At 52.1% G+C, this 20736-nt stretch overlaps 2 protein-coding genes across 2 annotated transcripts in view; one reads left to right on the top strand and one right to left on the bottom strand.

Annotated features, from left to right (window-relative positions):
• KIAA1210 (KIAA1210 ortholog) overlaps positions 1-10308 on the top strand; it is a 37418-nt gene extending 27110 nt beyond the window's left edge. Inside the window, exons 7-12 of the mRNA XM_047081799.1 lie at positions 100-208; positions 1885-5619; positions 6629-6687; positions 6736-6780; positions 9092-9197; positions 10250-10308. Coding sequence (XP_046937755.1) covers positions 100-208; positions 1885-5619; positions 6629-6687; positions 6736-6780; positions 9092-9197; positions 10250-10308 — 4113 coding nt within the window. The remainder of the gene's footprint in view (positions 1-99; positions 209-1884; positions 5620-6628; positions 6688-6735; positions 6781-9091; positions 9198-10249) is intronic.
• A 5653-nt stretch (positions 10309-15961) lies between these two features.
• Positions 15962-20066, bottom strand: CT47C1 (cancer/testis antigen family 47 member C1). Its single transcript, XM_047081766.1, has 3 exons — positions 18331-20066; positions 17313-17455; positions 15962-16252 (listed from the first exon to the last, which is right to left on the bottom strand). Exons 1-2 carry the CDS (start codon positions 20030-20032, stop codon positions 17355-17357), a joined length of 1803 nt encoding a protein of 600 aa, XP_046937722.1. The 5' UTR covers positions 20033-20066; the 3' UTR covers positions 15962-16252; positions 17313-17354.
• Between the last annotated feature and the right edge of the window lie 670 nt (positions 20067-20736).

Raw genomic sequence — 20736 nt, 5'->3', positions numbered from 1 at the left:
GACTTTTTTTTCCCCCTGATGTTACCTTCTTTGGCAACCACGCAAGGGTGGGTGGGAAACCCTTCAGTCGGGTTCAAGCGCTTTCTTTCCCTCTTTTAGGTGGAGCCAAAACAGGGGAAGCCAGGCGTTCCGCTGGTGTCTCAAGAAGAGAAGAGTACAACGACATCCCAAGAAGCTGTCCAAAAGAAGCCGAAAAACGACAGTGCAGGTTGGCACATCCTTACCCTCATTCAGAAACGCGTATTAGGAGCTTTATGGCACAAGGCTAGGTGATAGGAGCTGTGGAGTGAGATTCAGCTAGGCCTGCTGCCTCCGGTCCTCGGAGAGCGTTCAAGTTCAGGTGCACACCAACGGGGTCCAGGTTCCTCCATTGAAACTGCCCGGCTAATACAATTGCCCCTTGTGGGGGATTAAGGTAAAAGATTATACCCGGATCTCTATTTTGTCTAAATGCGTTTCCAGCCAGAGATCTGGGCAGCTGTGGATAGGTGTCCTTGACAGCCGGCACCTACCAAATCCCCCAAATAACAAATACCACTGGGGTGAAAATCTGTGTGTGTGTGTGGGTGGGTGGGTGGGTGGATGGGGACGTTGGTTGCTGCCGATGGCAGCCTAATTTCAAGCAGTACTCGATACAACAAAATTCTAGCTCCACAATTAAGTTGAACAGGTATATTTTTGCCACAAAGGATTTCCCCGTGTGGGTTCAAAGACAGGAGATCCCTAGACACATTTCCCCATGAAAATTCACAAAACTCATCTTCAGGAAGAAGGAGGAGGAGGAGGAGAAGGAGGAGGAGGAGGGAAGAGGAGGAGAATAAGAAAATGTGATGAAAATTAAATTTACTTCTTTCTTAATCTTTTTCTCCTATTTCTTATTGCTTAAGTTTTTTAACGTTTAAAATTGTTTTAATGTTTATTTATTTTGGAGAGAGAGAGAGAGAGAAACAGAGAGCGACAGAGCACGAGTGGGGGAGGGGCAGAGAGAGAGGGAGACACAGAATCCCAAGCCGCCGAAGTTGGACGCTTAACCGACTGAGCCACCCGGGTGCCCCTCATATTTATTTTTAATAGTTGTCCCTATTGTTCAAACATGTATGTCCCTCATGTTCAGGCTTTCCAAGAATTGCTTTGCATGTGCATGACATCAGATTGATTTAATACAAGAGAGTAAAAAGCAAAAGAAAAGGGGGCCGCAATCCTACCTCCCAGATGACCCCCTGTTGGCACCTTGCTAAAAATTAAAGCGACATCTGCACACGATATGAAAATTAGAATTAAGTAAAAAATCTAAATACTAATCAGAAAGTGAAATTCCCCTTTGCCCGGCCCCAGTCAGTTTCCTAAAGGGTAATGCTTGTTACGGGTTCAAACCCGGGTGGCTCAGTCAGTTAAGCGTCTAGCTCTTGACTTCGGGCTCAGGTCGTGATCTCACGGTTCGTGGGTTTGAGTCCCCACATCGGGCTCTCTGCTGTCAGCGTTGAGGCTGCTTCGGGTCCTGTGTCCCCAGCCTCCCCCATCTCTGCCCCTCCCCCCCTTGCACGCCCTCTCTCAAAAATAAATAAACAGTTTTTTTTTAAATCTTACCAAAAACATTGCCTTTTATTGTGTCTCACGCCTCCTGGTGGACCAGACTACTGATTTGATGTTGACGAGCCAACGTTGTAACCAGTTCGCAAAACTGGGATTTCACTTTGATGTCAAAATTTCCAGCTGCAGAGGCTGACGGTGACCAAGGGGCTCCCTTTCTTCTGAATAGCTTCGTCTTTTAGCCTGAGGAATTCAGTGGTACATAGGTACCCATGGGGCCGGGGCAGAATTGTCTTATTTTAGGAAGTCAAAGGCCCATATGGTTTTCTTTTCCTTGTGTCCTCTTTGGTACAGGTGCCTCGAGCCTGGAGCAGAGCAAGAAAACCGAAACTCCGGATGAGAAGACAGCAGAGCAGACCGCAAACCCAGATGCTGCTGGCACTCAGGGCTACCTGTCGACGACGGCGTTTGGAAGGCAATGTGCAAGGAGAGGTCCCGGTGCTATAGGAATGAGTGAGTGTGGGCTCAGAGGAAGAACCTTCAAACAGTTTTCTGTCTTGTCTGCGGACCTCTCTCTGGAGCAGTCCACAACTCCACCGGCCAAAAGCGTGACTCCTCAGGAGGGACTTTCGGACACAGATGGCCTGGGAAAGAGAAATACTGGGATGGATTTTAAAGCTGGAACCGCAGCAGGAGCCCAGTCTGTACCCGAAGACGTGGAAGGGTCCACGGTTGGTGACCCATCAACATGCCATGAGGACGGGGCCCCGGGAGCCAACAGACCAGAAGCCATGGCTTCTCTCTCGTCAGCGGCAACCGAGGCCGAAGCGTTTAAGGATCCTTCTCGCACCCAGTCGGGGAGGGAAGAAGCCTGCAGCTCCGATCTGCAAGGTATCCAGCTGAAAATGGAGTCAGGTCAAGATACTCCAACTGTCTGCAGAGAAAAGCCCCCTGGAAAGCGTCTCCCGGCCTTCACAGCTGGTATTTCGGCTCCGCCAAGTGCTTTGGCAAAGAGAGGCGTTTCTGTGGAGACGCCGCCTCTCAGGAGCCTTTCCCCGGCCGTGGTGAAGTTCCAAGCTGAAGAAGAGTCCTCTGATTCCGAGAGTTCTTCAGAGGTGGGGGCTGGTTCTGAGCAGGTGCCTCCCAGGCCTGCTTCCCAGCAGGAGAAGCCCAAAGGTGACCAAAAAGTCTTCCCCAAACCAGGAAGTTCAGCTGTGGAACCGAGCCGGCCCGGGCAGCAGCTGGCTTCTAGATCCCCTTCCTGGGCCGTGGCGCAGCCCGAAGCTGAAGAGGCCTCCTTGGATTCCGAGACTGTTCCAGAGGACGAAGACACCTCGGAGCAGCAGGTGCGTCCCGGGCGCTCTCTCCAGTCGGCGGGGAAGCCCGACCGTGGCCAGGAAGTCTTCACGGAGCCCAGGAGCTCCGCTTCCAAGGTCTTGGGGGAGCCCAAAGTGTCCACCGAGTGGCACAGTTACGCTGACAAGTACAAGAGTGCTGACCCTTCCCGGGCCTGGAAGGAGAAGCCCAAGGACCAAGGAGGAACCCCCTCAGTTTTGAAGAGCGTACTTAAGCGGGATGTTTCCATGCAGCGGCTCGCTCTCCAACAGCTTCCTCAGTCCTTCGCGAAGCCGGCTGTTCAGCAGCAAGTGTCGTCCGGCCCGGTGAGGGCTTTGGCACAGCGGGGCGGCTTTGCAGAGCACCTGCTGCCCCAGTCCGGGACGGGCGCCAAGGCCGAGCAGCAAGCCTCTGCGTGTCTGGAGAGCACTGCCAGGGACTGGGGCCTCTCCCTGGAGCCGCTGCCTCCCAGGACCTCTTTGAAGCACCTGATGAGGCGTAAAGTTGGGCAACCGGTCTCCAAAAGTCCAGAGATTGCCATGACCCCAGGGGTCAATTCCGCGGCCCTCAAATGTCATTCTAAGCCTCCCCCGAAACCCACGGCGGGGGATGCATTCCCTCCAGGTCCAGGGCACGTGTCTGTTTCGAAGCAAGTGCTGCCGCCCAAGGATCCTTTCTGGGCCCTGCTGAGATCGGTAGTTGAGGAACAAGTCCCCCCCGGTGCGGAAAGTGCTGTGGTTGAGAAGGACGCTTCTGTGCAGCCGCTGGTCCCCAAACATCAGTTCCCCAGGCAACCTCTGGTCCGGCGACAGGTCTCTGTGAGTCCGGAGAGCGCTGCAGCTGAGGGGCGCGCTTCTGGGGGGCCACTGCTCCCCAGACATTCTGCTCGGCCCCTGGTGAATCCTCAAAGCCAGCAGATCTCAGAGAACGCTGCGGTCAAGGAGGGCACATCTGCCGAGCTGCCTCGCGGAGGCCCTTTCCAGCCCTCGGGGAGGCCCAGACTCCAGGCACAGACCCTCCCCCCCGACTCGGTGAGTGCTTCTGAGGGCAGCGGTCCCGAGGAGAAGATGCCTCCCCCACACACCTCCCGGGCCTGGGTGAGCCCCAGAGTTGAGCAAAAAGCCTCCTCGGGTTCAGCGAGTGCTCCCGCAGCACGGAGCACTCCGGTGGAGTCAAAGCCTCCCAAAAGCGCTCTGCAGGCCTGGGGCAACCGTAAATCCAAGCAAGCGGCCTCCACGGGTCTGGAGGGCGCTGTGGCCGAGAAGGGTGGGTCCAAGGCGCGGCCCCCCCCCAGAATGTCTTCTCAGTCCCCGATGAAACCCGTGGGGAAACAAGCAGTCTCTGCAGGGCCGGAGAGCGTGGCCGCCAAGAAGGAGGCTTCTGCAGAACCACTGCCTCCCAGGCAGTTTTCCAGGTCCCTTGCGGGACACAAAGTCCAGCAAATATCTTCAAATTTTGAGAGCAATGCTGCCAAGGGCGCCGTCTCCGGGAAGCCACTGCCTCCCAAGAATCCTACCCAGGTCTTGGTCAGGTCTAAAGTCCAGGAAATGTCCTTGCGTCTAGAGAACAAGGCCCTTGAAGGAAACACGTCTAAGAAGTCACCGATTCCTAGATATCCTTCCCAGTCATTTGTGAAGTACATGGCAGAACGAGTCTTTTCAGAGAGCCCCGCGGCCGAGCGGGGAATTCACACGAATCCCCCATCTACAAATCCACCTTCCAAACCTTCGATGAGGCCCGAGGCCCAGTGCCAAGTCTTCTCAGGTCAGAAGAATGCCAACATGGGGGGAGGCATTTCCTCACAGCTGCTGCCTTGGAAAAGCCCTTTACAGTCCTCAGGGAGGCCCAAAGACCCCAAAGAAGTCTCCTCGCGTTCGGAGAGCGCTCCTGCGAAGTCGAGTGGTTCAAAAAAGCAGCCGCCTCCCAGATACCTTTCCCACGCACTGGGGAAGCTTGAGTACCAGCAATATGGCTCCCTGGTCTCTGTGAGCGCTCTTGAAGACAGGAAGAGTTTTCAAGGCAAGCTGCCTTCTGGAGGCCCTTCCCAAGCCAAGAAGGGGCCTGAATCACAACCACATGTTTCCTCAACAGGCTCAGCGAGTGTGCCTGTGGGGTGGAGTTGTTCTGAGGAGCCCCTGCCTCGCAGATCCTCCTTCTGGGCTTTTGCAGACCCTGAACATCAGCAACAGGTTCCTTCCGGTTCCGTGGGCGCTGCTGCTGAGGGAGCCATTTCTGGGAGCAATCCTAGCAGCCGGTGCGTACCCAAAGGCCCGGCTTCTCCACACGGAACCAAGAAGCGTAGCCACAGCTCTGAAGACCTCATTAAGAGTATCCTGGCTTCTGCTGCGAAACCCGTGAAGTTCACTTTTGCTCCCGCCAGCCAAACATCCACTTCCGGGGTCACTTACCCTAAGAAGGAAGTTGTCAAGAGCAGTGATCCAAATAACAGCCACTCAGGTGTGTCCACCACCAAGGCTGATGTTGAAAACGTCTTTGGGATTCGAGTGAGAAAAATCCCTACCTCTGACAAGTTCAAGGATGAGACACAAGATGACCGGACCAAGCTTTCTTCACTCTCCCTGGGCCCAAAGTCATTTCCTATATGTAAAGGGAAGCGAATCAGAAGAAGCGCTTCCCATGGGTTCCTGGGCACCGCAGAGCACCTCATCCCAGGATATGAGTTTGCAGAGAAGCAACAGGACAGGCCCAAATCTGAAATCATAGCTGGGAATCAACCCGCTTACAAGGTCCCAGGTGAGACTTTCTTTTTCCAGAGGGCAAGTACCGAGTGGAGGGGAACACGAGAAATCAAAGCCTTGAACGGGAGGAAGTCTGTTCTAGCCTGGCCGGCTGAGCTGATGCTCCGATGGGGCTGTCTTGGTGCATTTTCTGAGCAGGGTGGTGCCCCGTTCTAGATGAATGGACGTGGAGATGGTCAGTTGTGAATCTTCCCGTTCCCGAGGAGATCCAGCCATCTGGACAGCTGTCCACATTCTGTGATGGACACACGACCACCTCCTTATTCCGTCTCCCCTGACCCTCTGTACACCTTACCCTGAGGTGGAATTGTATACTTTTCTCCAAATACTTTCACACGTCCTATGCTCCGCCCACGACACCGTGGGGATTTTCAAAGCCAACTCATTAGTAGAGCACTATGGGCAGCCTCTCAGCCCGAAATCTTAATTCACTGGGAATGTTCATAGTTCCTTAGCTTCTTCACACCCCTGACATGCCTAAGAATCCTGAGCTAGGTGGTCTTTGGGGCACTGGTCTCTCTCAAAGCCTTTGTACCTTCAGACTGGCCACCACATACTCTTGAGTAGGCCCATAACCCCACCCGTGGAGCCACCCACTTGGGTGAGGGACCATAAGGCTATGAGGTATCCCTTGGGGTTACAGGAATGACATCAATAGCCTGAGCCCCTGGCCTCTGGGGAGTTTTCGCAGCCCACCTGGCAACCACTGTCCTCCCCTGACTTGGGGACAGGAAGAGGGATGGACAAGGGAGGGAAAGGGACCGGTGAGAGGACAGTGTGCAAATGTGGAGGTACAGCCTCTTATCTTCACAAGGAGCTCCTGCCTTTGCCAAGTTGTGGGGATGGCACAGAAGAAGGGGGCCTTTCCTGTGTGATAGCTGTTTTATTTTCATCTGGCAATTAATGAGGATCCCACGTGGTTACGTTATCGTGGGTCGGCCCCAGCCTGGCCCGAGACGCTGCCTGCCTCACTTCGGTTGTAACTACTTTCTTTCCTTTCTCAGGAAAGGCTCCTGGTCGACAGGAATATTATAGCATCTCGGAGCCGACTTGGATAACCGAGGTAAAGGAGAAGCAGAAGAGTTCTCAGGCCCTCCTTCCTAGGAGAGAGCCGAGAACCAAGAACAGAGCCACGATCAAAGAGCCTTCACGTGCGGTAGGACGCGCGGCCGCCCACAGAACACTCCCGAAGGGTGTTAGAACTGGTTGACTAAGCTTGCATTGGGAATTTGGCCAAGCGGGCAGCTTCCCACCTCTGTCGGTGCATTAATCAAGGCCGGGAGGCTCTTTGGGGGAAAGGTCTTGCCTTGGACTCCTACAATAACGTGTCCTGCTGGGGCGCCTGGGTGGTTCGGTCGGTTGAGCGTCTGACTTCGGCTCAGGTCATGATCTCACGTTTCGTGAGTTCGAGCCCCGTATCGAGCTTTCAGCTGAAGCCTGCTTCAGATCCTCTGTCTCCCTCTCTCTCTGCCCTTCCCACGCTCTCTCTCTCTCTGTCTCTGTCGCTCGCTCTCTCTCAAAAATGAATAAACAAAAAAATGACGTGCCCTGCTTTATATGGTCTTAAAGGGCTCATGGAAAGTAATTAATACAAAAAGGTTCTGTAAATTCAATCCTGTCCTAAATATTATAGAGCAGTATTCCATGAAGTCGGTTGAGAAGTGAGGAATAAATCATAGAAAAGGCTATAAATGGACTCCAACTAGCCATATTTTTTTTTCCATGTAACATTTCACTTCTGGACACCTTTCCATATCATACATAGCAGTTTACCTTATAAAGGCAATGTTTGCTATTTGGGGTTTCACATCTTGCTTTGGTTTGGTGTGGCACCTCCTTATAGGTTAGAAGAAAAGTTACGTGATGAGCTAGACTAATGGTCCCACATGCGGATGGGGGGTGATGGGACAGTGTCTTGCTTTCAGTGTCCCATTTGCAATGTCTTTGGAGGTGTTGGAATGAGAAGCCCTCTTGTCGAAACTGTCAAGAAAACAAATCAAATTTGCATATCAAGAGATATATCTACGGGGCCCCTGGGTGACTCAGTCGGTTAAGCTTGTGAGTTTGGCTCAGGTCATGATCTCTTGGTCTGTGAGTTCGAGCTCTGCATCGGGCTCTGTGCTGACAGTTCAAGGAGCCTGGAGCCTGCTTCAGATTCTGTCTCTCTCTCTCTCTCTGCCCCTCCTCCACTTGTTCTCTCTCTCTCTCTGTCTGTCTCTCAAAAATAAACATTAAAAAGGGCACCTGGGTGGCTCAGTCGGTTGAGCGTCCGACTTCGGCTCAGGTCATGATCTCGCGGTTGGTGAGTTCGAGCCCCGTGTCAGGCTCTGTGCTAACAGCTCGGATCCGAGCCTGCTTCGGATTCTGTGTCTCCCTCTCTCTCTGCCCCTTCCCTACTCGTGCTCTGTCTCTGTCTTTCAAAAATGAATAAATGTTAAAAAAAATTTTTTTAAAAGAAACATTAAAAAAAGAGATATGTTTGGGGCGCCTGGGTGGCGCAGTCGGTTAAGCGTCCGACTTCAGCCAGGTCACGATCTCGAGGTCCGTGAGTTCGAGCCCCGCGTCAGGCTCTGGGCTGATGGCTCAGAGCCTGGAGCCTGTTTCCGATTCTGTGTCTCCCTCTCTCTCTGCCCCTCCCCCGTTCATGCTCTGTCTCTCTCTGTCCCAAAAATATATTAAAAAAACGTTGAAAAAAAAAATTAAAAAAAAAAAAAGAGATATGTTTAAGGTCCTGTACTTGTAAGTGCTTCCTGTATTTGTTGACAGATCACGTTCAGATCTGTTGAACTCTGCTTTAAAGAGTTTTTTTTTCACCTTCCATCATTAGTATCTTTGTGGGAACAGGACCATAGAGGGGCCAAGTCCACCTTAGTTAAAGCTGTTGTCAGGGGGAAATGCAGTAGGGTGTATAAACCCATTCGTTGAGACCAGTTGTGCAGAGGTTCGTTTGAAAAGCTTCAACTGTATAATTCCGAAAAGACTCATGGCTACATCTCTTTCTAATGCGAAGAGTGCAAGGCAGATGTCAACAGTTTGGCTAAGTGAGATCCTATGGAACTCCCTTCCATTCGCTGACAAGACTCATTTGTAACCGCCACGTTCCGTCAGCTTGCCGGTGATGTGCTTGGGAAAAGGTTGTTCTCAGGTTAAATAATCATGTTATTTTAAGCATAATTAAACCATTTGTGGGATTAGAACAGCCTTTTTCTTCCAGATCTCAAAGGTGGTAAACTTGACCCAGCTCAGGTTTTGTGAACCTGCATTCTGAACCAAGGTCTCCCAGTGCTATTTCCTTCCTTCTCTCTCTCTCTCTCCCTCTCTCTGTCTCCCTCTTTCTCTTTCCTTTTGACTAATGTTGAACTCATACCCGGGACGAGGCTTTGCCCCTTGTGGTTTTCTGAATAAGTGATTGGCTCTTTTCCACGTCAGGACTTACAAGCCTTTCATTGTCGTTTTTTGTATTAAAGGGAGATCTCTTAGAAGATGAAAACCAACCAGCAAGTAGTTTTACCTTCAACGTCAATAAACAGGAGCAGATGGCACTGAAGAAGCTACTTCAGCTTACCAAAGGAGGTAAAAACATACACCCTCTCCCGAAAAAGGACCCTGGCAACAATCCACGCCTTCCTTTTCTCACCCCTCCCCGCCTTGCCCCGAATCAGCTTCATGATTCTCAGGGCTCTTCCATTAGGTGCAGATATTAGCTTGTTTTAGGCAAATCCAGTTATTACAACCACTCTAAGTCCACTGTGAAACTTCCAGAGGGTCTTCCGGTCTCCTACCTCATCGAGGACGCTGTTATAGGCACCAAATTGTGATCACTCACGAAAATGTTCCTGTGGCTGGTATTCAGGAGGAAAGAAGCAAAAGCTACTTTCCAGTTCATGGGAAAACAGTATTTTCTTGCCTCCTACAGCCCCAATGGCACTTTAATCCACTGTGAAGGCCCAGTGGTGTTGAATTGTTCCTTTTAACTATTTTTGTTTTGATGTTTATTTATTTTTGAGAGAGAGAGAATGCAAACAGGGGAGGGGTTGGGGGGGGGACTGAGGATCCAAAGCGGGCTCCGCGCTGACAGCGGAGAGCCCGATGCGGGGCTCGAACCCGTGAACCACAAGACCATGGCCCGAGCCCAAGTTGGATGCTTAACCGACTGAGCCACCCAGGCACTCCTGCTTTTAACTATGTAAAACGCCTGTTTCTCCACCTTCTGAACAAGATGTGAGAAGTGGGGCGATGTCAAAAGCTGAGAGAGCACTGGGCTGGGATAGAATAGAATGCGGTCTCATCGGGACGCCCGGGTGGCTCCGCCGGTTAAGGATCTGACTCTCGATCTCGGCTCAGGTCATGGATTCACTATTCGTGAGTTCGAACCCTGTGTCAGGCTCGGTGCTGGCTGCACGGAGCCAGCTTGGGATTCTCTTTCATTCTCTCTCTGCCCCTATCCCACTCGCGCTAGCTCGCGCTCTCTCTCTCTCTCTCTCTCACAATAAATAAATAAAATTAAGAAAGAATGTGGTCTCATCAGTAGAGTTGTGTGCCAGGGGGATTTTCTTTTCAGCAGGAGCGGGGGGGGGGGAGGGGTGGATGGATTTGTATTGAATCATCTTTGTCCTCTCCCTTAGTCCCTTTCGTGAAGAATTTGACGAGCAATTTAGGAAACCATGGTCTGGCCACGGAATAGTAGGACCCAACATTAACACCAGTCCGGTTTCTACTCAAATCTGTGTCTCCCGAAGCAACCAAATGTGTGATTGCTTAAAATAAAGAAAGAAAGAAAAAAGAAAGAAAGAAAGAAAGAAAAGCCCTTGGCGATTCTAATGTGTAACCCGCCTTGAGAACCACGGGTTGAGTCTAAGCCACTAAGTCAGCCGTAAAGCAGAATGAACAGATAACATAACTATCTGCTTCCTCTCCGGTCTCAATTTAGAAGTGCAAGGCCATCCGGTAACAACAATCGGCCGAAGATTGGCAGTGACAGCTGTAGGTGTTTTCTCTCAGGCCTTCCCATGCCCAGGCCCCTGTGGCCATAGCCATGTAGATTTTGTCCCTTCGACATCCCACCCGGGGCAGTGCACATGCGCTGGCTTTTAGAAGCCAGAGGAAAGCTGAAAGGAGGAAGAACTGTACTGCTCTCCCATCGACGTAGCTCCGTGTCTCTTACCGCGTGTGTGTCATTTGCTGTGGTTCTTGTAGGATTTGAAGATGAGGGGACGTTTCAAGAGCTCGCCGTGGGAAAAGGCGCTCTTCCACTCCCCCAGCCATGCTCCAAGAGCCGGTACAGCCAAGGAGCCAGTCTGGTTCTCCGTGGCCAAGAAGAAAGCCAAAGCTTGGAGCCAGGAGCCATATAACAGAAATCACGCATTGAGTAGTTCCTGGGTGGAGAGTCAACATTTCAAATGATAATCGCCAAGCGCTATATGAAGGCCAAGTCGTGACTGACTGACTTTTAACCATTTTTCTTCACTAAGCAAAAGCGCCTTAAGATGGTAATTCAAGCTAATAACCGTTAGAATGCAGCCAATGCCATGAATGCCTAACCTTCAGTACGGTCACCGCCAACATCTGAAAACCCAGCATTTCCTCTATAAAAACAATGTAAAAATGTTTGCACTGCCATAGGGTGGGGAAATCTTGAACGTTGGACAATGTGCCTTAGGAGACGGAAAGCAAAAAACATTTTGTTAGAGCAACTAAGACGCGGTCATTTCCCTTGATCAGATAAATTAGTTCGAATGGAAATGGCCAGATGGCTTGGCCCAAGGATTGGCTTTTAGGTTTTATGAGCCTGGTTGAATGTTTCAGTTCTTTGGTTCCTGCTCCAAGCTTTGCAAAGGCCCCTAGAGGAGATGGTGGAACTGAATCTCCGAGGAAAATTTTGCCCAGCCTGTCCTCCAATTAGCCGTTGCCCTTTGAAGCACCGCCCTTGTATCCCTGGGGCTCCCCAGTGCCTGCAGCTTAGAGCTCCCTCTGTGCACATGTCCCCATGTCACAGGTCTGGTAGCCGCGAACACCTCCCACTGAGACAGAGGATTTCTTGGGGATTATCGTCCTCCCTTAGATGGTTAGTTCATCAGTGTTTGACCTCTTGCCCCAATGCCGCTGTGACTCTTCAGTTGCCGAGAGATGTGCTGAATGCCATATAGATCTTGTTTTTGAAGCACTTAAGACCCAATTCAAAATCCTACAGACGCCAAAAACTGTACTTTCTATCAGGCAGATGGGAAGCCTTCCCGGAGGAAGTCTGGGGCCCCTGGAGAGCTGTCTTCTCTCTGGCTCTGGTTTTAAGGTGGAAACCTCCACGTAGCCCAGTTTCCAGTCTCTTCTCCTCGGCAGCCTCTGTCTCACGAGATTTTAGCCCAGAGCAAGACCACAACCCCAAAGCCATAGAACAGTTCACTTTCTGCCAACTGGAAGCCTTAAGTAATTCCATCCGCCTAGCCTCTCCCTGTCCTCATTCCTGGAGGCACACACCTCAAAAGTCACTCGGCTAGACAGCCCCCACCTCCCCCCAGTGAACCACTCACCCCAGATCCCTTCCTTCCATTCCACCCCCCCAAACACACCGAACACTAAGGGAGAGCTGCTTTTGGGTGCCTGGGCCGTACCTAGCTCATTTTCTTAGGAGACCCAGAAGTGTCTTCTCGGTATGCCTTTTACTGTGTCTGCCTCTGTCATCACGGGGCTGCTTTGCTTCAACAGAAATGTAAGCCTAGACACCTAACTGTGTGCCTTTAAATTCAGAGTGGGGCACTGCCTCGTGCAAAAACAAAATTCAGAGAGGCAGTGAGGTGCCAAAGTGAATTTAAACCCTCGATGCTTGGTTTTGCTGGTGATGGCGTGACGTGACCTTGTACAATCATATGCTGGATTTTGCATTTTCTTTATAAGGTAACGATTTTTCCCGATACTGTATCTTTGCCGTTCTGATAATGCTAGGTTTTTGATTGGTCGGGTTTGATTTCCTTTATATTCCCATAGTGAGCCGTTTATTTAGGTGGATGTGCTTTAACCCAGTGACCCTGGTACTTAGCTGTTACACCTCCTTACCCCCCTTCCCTCAGCGTAGACCACTATTAGCTCGTTCTCACTCTGAGAGCTCTCCATTAATCACTTCTTTTCCACGGTTAACAAAACTCTGTTTTTAAGTTAAGAGGTTAAGGTTTTTTTTTCAATGCATAGATGCGCGTTCTGAGAAGTTTTCAGCTTCTTTTAGCATTCTTGACTTTTATTATATACGTGCAAAGCAAATAAATTCAATAAAGCCTATTCGGTAGTCTGTCTTTGTCGCGTGGGGAGGGAAGTCGAATAATGTTATTGATAACTCAGAGCTGAGAGCTGTCCGAGAAGCAAAATGTTCTTAAGAGGTTGTGCAGAGCACAGAGGGCCTCCACGCAGATGTGCCCAACCAAGCTGATGGCCTCCAGGTGGGGGCTTGTATGGGGAAGAAATGGTATCGAAGTTTTGCGTATAAATACCTGCTGTTGGGGGTGACGACAGGGGGTAAGATGGTTGGTGGATGTACTCCAGCCAAGATTAGGGACTAGATCTACGTCTTGTAGCAAGATGGGCTATTAGAACAAGTGTTTTCAGAAGCGAGGGGCCCGGTCGTGCACAGGTAATGAAGTGTAACATGGACCGTAGAAGGGAAAGGGGTGATGGACGAGGATATTTACCCTGGACCTCCTGTAGCATTTATGGCATTTGCAGTTGTCAGAAAAAAAGTTCAGGGGGGGAGCCACATACCATATGTTTATAGATTTAAATCAGCACGTTTTATTGAATGGTTTCTCTCCTTCCATGACAAACGTACCTTCCTAATGACCTGAAAGGGCCAGTTGGGATTTGGAATTCTCAGACCCCTCTAAGTTCTGCTCCGATGGTGTAGGTCTTCCTGCCCCACCCCCACCCCCGCCATCTCCTGTTCCAGGCACACGACCCCCTGTCCCCTCGGGCCTGCGAGCACATCCCTCAGCTGTGCAGTCAGCAGCCCCCGCCCCCACCCCCCACAGAACAGCTCCAGGAGGAGCGCGCAGGCCCTGGCAGCAGGCTTGGGACTGTTCCGGCTGCCCCGGGGCCTGGAGCATGGGCAGTAGGGCGTACCCCTTGTCCCCGTGGACTCAGGTAATGATGACAAGGCATCTGGGCCTCTGTCTCACCCCCATGCGGTTCTAGCCATAAGGAATACAGGATAACGCATTTTAAAAGCTCCTTTAAAAAAAAAAGATGGTGAAAGTGTTCAGTTTACTTCACTTCAACAGGCGTTTGGTGGAGTCTCCACTAAGTGAAAAACTCGGTGCCTAGGGCTTTGGGGGGAAAAAGATAAAAACTGGCCAGGGGGTGGGGAGGTGGGGGGGGTAGATGCACATATGTGTAAGTAACGCACAAACACTTGAACAGGAAGGCTCATAGCAACACTATTCACAATAGCCAAATGGTGGAAAACAATGTAAATGTCTAGCAACGGAAGAATGGATAAAGAGATTGTGGCCTATACGTACAGTAAAATATTCTTTGGGGCGCCTGGGTGGCTCAGTCGGTTAAGCGTCGGGCTTTGGCTCAGGTCATGTGATCACGGTTCATGAGTTCGAGTCCCGCGTCGGGCTCTGTGCCGACAGCTCGGAGCCTGGAGCCCGCTCCGGATTCCGGGTCCCCCTCTCGCTCTGCCCCTCCCCTGCTCGCGCTCAGTCTCTCTCTCAAAAATAAACGTTAAAAAAAAATGAAAAAGAAAACATTCAGCCAAAAGAAGGAATGGAGTGCAGCTACCTGCTGCACCGTGGATGCCTCCGAAGAGCTTAAGGCTAAGTAAAAGAAGTCGGGGTCGAAAGTTCACATGTTGTATGCTTTCATTTATATGTAATGTCTAGAATAAGGAAATTCTTAGAGATGGAAAACACGCTGGTGGTTGCCTGGGGCTGGGACAGGGCAGGATGGGGCGGGACTACTTAAAGAGTACAGAGTTTGAGGGTGATCAAAGTGTTTTGGAACTAAAGAAGTGATAGTTGCCCAAAATTGTGAACGTCACTGAATTGTTCAATTGTAGATGGTCAACTTTATTTTTTAAAATTTTGTTTTAACGTTTTATTTATTTTTGAGACAGGGAGAGGCAGAGCATGAACGGGGGAGGGTCAGAGAGAGAGGGAGACACAGAATCAGAAGCAGGCTCCAGGTTCTGAGCAGTCAGCACAGAGCCCGAAGCGGGGCTCGAACTCACAGACAGTGAGATGGTGACCTGAGCCACCCAGGAGCCCCTGTGGGTGGTCAATTTTAAGTGAATTTCACCTCAATGAAAAAATAATGCTAATATAAATTAGCATATGAAATGAGCTACCACAGAATGCGGGAGAAGCTATCTCTTGCCTCCAAGGCGGCACCTGGGAAACCTTAACTAAATGCAGAAATGAGGCTCCCTCCTCTCAAACCCCCGGGCCCTTCCCCTTCTCTGATCCTCTGGTCGGGTACGCCTGTACCTTTCTGCCCCCTTAAGTGGAGTCTAGAGATTAAGCTTATTCTCTCCTCCTTTTGCTTTTTTCATTTTTTATTAGGAAATATTTCAGATCTATACAAAATTAGAATACTCTATCAATGTCTATGTACCCACCACCCAGCTTAAGAAATGCAACATTGGTTCTACCATAGGTGAGTCTCATCTCCCCCTGTGCCTCTGAAGCAGTGCTTCTGAAACCGTAGCTGCATCAGAATCCCCTGAAGAGCTTGTGAAAGCACCCATTTCGGGACCTGCCCTCGGAGGTTCCGATTCAGCAGGTCTTGGGTGGAACCTAAGAATTCCTGGCTGGTGCTGATGAGGCTGTCGTGGGGCCCAAACTTTGAGAACCACCCTCTAAATCAGTGTCTGGGTCGAGGCCCAGCAGCACCATGTGGCCTGCAGACCAGCTGGGCCATCCACCAGGTTTCCTTCCAAACCACACTCTAGAGCAGTGCTAATAGACACTACGATGCAACTCACGTGTGTCACTTTTTCTAGTAGCCACGTTAAGAAGTAAAAAGAAGTGGGCACAGTTAATTTCAGTAGTACATTTTAACTCAATTTGGTATCGTTTCGATATGTAATCAGTATAAAATTATCAGTGAGTTGTGTCCTTTTTATGCCTAACAGCGTGTCTCAAATGAGACCGGGCGTGTTTCAGCAGCCACACGCGGCTAGTTCCTGACACAGTGAGCCGCGTAGCTCTAAAGACCTGACCTCCATCTCCCTCTTTACAAAAGTTGTTTTCACCTTGACATTTTAATTTATTTGGGGCCATAATAAAATAATTTAAAACAGGCTCGTCAAATGGTAGGCAGTGATACCTTTTAATGAAGGCATGCATGGGGCGTCAAAACAAAGAGGTAAAAGACTGGAGTTAAAATGATTTCTCTAAATAAAATCTGCCTTCCTTCCAGTTTATTACTTTAAAACAAATTTATTTTCGATGAGAACACATGCTGTCAAACGTATCTGTCAAGTGTAACAGAAAAGGCAGATTTCATTGGATGTCACTCTTTGGGGGATGCGGTTTGGAATGACGTCAGTGTTAATAAAATTCCCATGCGCTTCTAGAAAATGAGAAACCAGAAACAATGAACAGGTTCTTTCTTCTTTCTTCTTCTCGTTTTGTTCCTCCCAGCTGCAGGATGAAATGAGAGAAAATTAGCAATCATAGAGCCATAACCACCAACGGTGACTTTCCAAACCTATGAAAACAGCCCTATATATACCTGCTACGTCCGTGGGCTATTTCTCATCAAGGAGAGAACACAGTTTCCTCTTGTACCCTGCACCCTTGTGCCTGGGGTGCTCGTGCGGCCCATGGCTTCGATCACGTGCTCCTACCAACCTGGCCTCCCTCTTGCCTAATACCATCAATGCTTTTTTTCTTTCCCTCGAGAGGATTCTGGGATTTCAGAAAATCTCTTCACCTTAAAAGCCTATGCTCATTCCACAAACGATACTCCCTTACCCTCCCAGACCCTTGATTCTCCATATCTACCATACGAGAAACAGGCTGTTATTGTAAAATACACAGCTTTGAAAACGCAAAAAAAAAAAAAAAAATCAAATGTTAATCATTTAAATATATTCAAAGACAAGATATACTTCAAGACTTAATTACCAATTCAGTGATAAGTAATAGCCATACTATGACTAAGTTTCTTTGGACTGTCACATAAAATACAAAAGTCCACACCTGAATACTTAGGTATTAATCATTAAATGCAGTCCTACTTGAAATTCTGAACTTTTTGCCATTTGCATGTAATCACATTCGAAAGGGTGTAGTCTCCTAGTTAGTACAAGGGGGTACATTTCCATGGCCAAGTAATGAATGCCCAAGTAGGAAACAGCCCAGCCACTTTAGCTGCTGCTTCGGCTGTTTTCTAAACAAAGACTGGTCTCAGTTACTGATATGTTTACCATTTGTTAGTAGTCTTATAGGTAGAGGACAAAAGAGCTCACAAGAACGAATGAGGAGCCACGAAATAGATTTCAAAATATACTGTGATTTCTATTACTAGGTACCTGAGTGTTGTGTTAACATTCTAAGTAGGTAAAACTGAATGTCTGAATTCATTTTAAACAAACTTCTTAATTTATTGGGAGAATTAAGAAAAAAAAAAAAAAAAAACCCGGTCAGTAACAGGTAAATGTCAGGAATGGTTGGGTGATAGGTGGAGCTATACGGATACCTGGATTTTTTGGGCCTGTTCTGTGGTGGGTCCAAATGCTTTTCAGTGAGATCCTTCTTGTTGTTGGTTAAACGTCTCTTCTTCCCCGCTCTCCGAGACTTGCGCCTCCTTATCAGAGTTTTCCTGCTGATAGTTTGTTGTTCCTTTGGTGAAGAATAATACAGACTTTGGAGCAGACATTCACAGGAAGAAGTATCGTGATGCATAAGGAAGAGTGACATCTAGTAGAGTACCCGCAGGAGAAGCGGGAGGATAGAAGGAACTAAGAGAAGAGCTGGGGCCCTTCCTCCTGGTTGATACAGCCCTTCCATGGCCCTCACCCTTCTGCTGCTTGGTCACTTAAACAGTGACATTCTTTCTTTCCAGTCAAGCTGCCACCCTGTGCTGCTATTATAACTGGCCCTCCGGAGAAGAAGGGATCAGAATCATCAGTGTCTGCTGCATTGTGTGTGTTCTTGTCAGAGATTTCTTGCAACCATGTTTTGCCTCAACTCCGAATTCTCCCATGAAGCTCATTAGTCCCTCAATGCCTGAATATTTCAGTGTTCCCAAGCGCTCCCACGTCAGTTCCTAATGATTGGGGATGAACGTTCTAAAACTTGGCATTTTTAACAGCCGTGGACAAAAATGAGGTGTGCCCCTGGCTCGCTCTGTTCCTTCTGGCTCCACCCCCTCTCGCCCTCCTGCGCACCCCTCCCACCCCTTGTACACCGCTGAACTGCAGACCCCTCCCGCCCCCTGCACCCCCACCTGCGCTGACCCGCACAGCCCCTCCCGCCCTCCTGCACCTGCACCTACCCCGTGCAGACCTCCACCTACCCCGCGGCCTTCGGCTGTCTTAGCCGCGGCTGCCAGAAGGCGGCACGTTTCCTTCTCAAAGCCACTGGTAGCTACGGCACGGGGCTCCCACCCCGGCCCTCGGCCTTCAGTCTGGGGGCGCCCCCAACCTCGGCTTCTGTGCCCGGGCGCCCGCAACCGCCCACAGCCCCGGCCCCTGGGACGCGCGGGTCCCCCTCACCCTCTGTGGCCGCCGGCTCCTCCTTGTCAGGCTCCTCCGCGGTCTCCCAGGTAGCCGCCGCCGCCGCTGCCGACGACGATGACGACGATGACGAGCCCTGGGCCTCGTGGGCCGCGGTCGCCGCTGGGGGCGCAGGGGGAACGTTGAGCTGCAGAGGCTGGGGCCGCACGAGGATGTGGTTGTTGTAGTGGACGAGGTGTAGCAATGAATGCACCAGGTCCAGGAACGTAAAGCGAAAGCCCACCATTGGGAAATGGTGGGCGTCCACAATTACGTCCCCGGCGGCCTCCGGCTCTTCCGCCCCGTCCTCGTCTGCCGGCCCGAAGTCCGAGTCGTCGCCAGCCTCGAAGGCGTTCCCGCCCTCGGGGCCCACCGCCTCCTCCCCGAGGCCTTCCGCAGGCGCGGCCAAAACGGCAGCCTCGGCAGGGTGGGGCCCGGAGTCCCCGGCCGCTCCGTCTCCGCCGCCGGCCGCTCCGTCTCCACCGCTGGCCACTCTGTTGCCCATGGCCATCATGTCTCCACCACCGGCCGCTCCGTCTCCAGCCACTCCTTCTCCGCCATCGGCCGCTCTGTCTCCGCCACCGGCTGCTCCGTCTCCTCCATCGGCCGCTCCGTCTCCTCCATCGGCCGCTCCGTCTCCACCACCGGCCACTCCGTTTCCAGCCACTCGGTCTCCGCCATCGGCCGCTACGTCTCCTCCATCGGCCGCTCCGTCTCCGCCGCCGGCCGCTCCGTCTCCGCCGCCGGCCGCTCTGTCGCCCATGGCCATCATGTCTCCACCACCAACCACTCCGTCTCCAGCCACTCCATCTCCGCCTCCGGCCACTCCGCCTCCGGCCACTCTGTTGCCCATGGCCACCACGTCTCCGCCTCCGGCCCCTCCGTCTCCGTCTCCGCCTCCGCCTCCGGCCCCTCCGTCTCCGTCTCCGCCTCCGGCCCCTCCGTCTCCACCTCTGGCCACCTCGTCTCCACCGGCCACTCCTGCTCCGACCACCCAGTCTCCGCCGGCCGCTTCGTTTCCGGCCACCCCGTCTCCGCCGGCCTCTCCATCTCCGGCCCCCCAGTTTCCGCCGGCCGCTCCGTCTCCACCTCCGGCCACCCATTCTCCGCCGGCCACTCCACCCCCACCCACCCAATCCCCGCCGGCCACTCTGTCTTCGTCTTCGGCCTCCCAGTCTCCATCTCCGGCCACCCATTCTCCGCCGGCCACTCCACCCCCACCCACCCAATCCCCGCCGGCCACTCTGTCTTCGTCTTCGGCCTCCCAGTCTCCATCTCCGGCCACCCATTCTCCGCCGGCCACTCCTCCTCCGCCCACCCGATCGCCGCCGGCCACTCTGTCTTCGTCTCCGGCCTCCCAGTCTCCATCTCCGGCCACCCATTCTCCGCCGGCCACTCCTCCTTCGCCCACCCGATCGCCGCCGGCCACTCTGTCTTCGTCTCCGGCCTCCCGGTCTCCATCTCCGGCCACTGCCTCTCCGTCTCTAGCCACCTGTTCTCTGTCTCCGGCCATCCCATCGCCACCAGCCGCTCCGTCTCCAGCGGGCACCCCATCGCCCCTGGCTACTCCATCACCGCCGGCCCCGGCCTCGCCGCCGGCCACCTCGTTGCCCCCTCCGGCCGCCGGGGCCCCCGCCTCATCCTCATCCATGGGGTTCTCCTGGCCACCCGGGGCCTGGCCTCCATCTCCGGAGGCGGCCATGGCACCAGGGAGTACCTCACCGGGGAGGCGACAGACAGGGCTGCGGCGACGCCGGAGGCGAAGGCAGCGGCCGCCTAGCCCGCTGCCGCCGACGGGAGGCCGAGGGCAACGGGGCCCGGCGTGAGGTGGCCGCCAAGGGGGACAGCAGTCGGTGGCGGTGCCCGAGGAGGCCCCGGACGGGAAGGGCAGGGGGCGGTTGTGGGGAGCAGCCCACCCAGGCCTCCCCTCGGGCGACACTGGCCACGGCCGGTGAGAGTCCACCCACCGGAGGACGGTGGGCGGGGCCGGAGGCGTCAACAATGGGCCGCGTGCCCTCCTCTTGAGCTCCACCCTCATTCGTCCAGACGCAAAGAGTGACGTGCTTGGCGTCCAATGAATGACCGAGGCCCCTAGGGGTTGCTCCCACTTACCTCCCTGTTTGTTCTTTGAGGCCTTAGGGTCTTGCCATTACTTTCGGGTCTGCGCAACTCCTGTCCTTTAAGTTTTACCATTGTCTGAAAAACTATAGTGGTCCAATGTGGACCACCTAGGTTGGGGAAACTCCTTCTGTAAAGGGCAGAGAGGAAACATTTGGTTTGGGGAAGCTCACAGGTGAAATCGGGACCATTACGTAGGTACTTCCATAACAAGACAAAAAACACATTTCCACAAATATTTGATTGTTGAAATTAAAAATATAATAGTAACTGGGGTGCCTGGGTGGC

The sequence above is a fragment of the Lynx rufus genome, unplaced genomic scaffold (assembly GCF_022079265.1).
Source record: "Lynx rufus isolate CCGP_SWC_20201006 ecotype Redwood Valley unplaced genomic scaffold, mLynRuf1.p SCAF_19, whole genome shotgun sequence".
Lineage (NCBI taxonomy): Eukaryota > Metazoa > Chordata > Mammalia > Carnivora > Felidae > Lynx > Lynx rufus.
Note: the sequence above shows the minus strand (reverse complement) of the source record. Positions and strands in the feature narration are given on the sequence as shown.

Bases quoted from the DNA above. Each gene is read 5' to 3' on its own strand.
- CT47C1 (XM_047081766.1), bottom strand. From the start codon at position 20,032: ATGGCCGCCTCCGGAGATGGAGGCCAGGCCCCGGGTGGCCAGGAGAAC. The intron at 17,456-18,330 runs GTGAGGGGGACC...TCTTCACCAAAG, and splicing joins GGAGCCGGCGGCCACAGAGG to GAACAACAAACTATCAGCAG.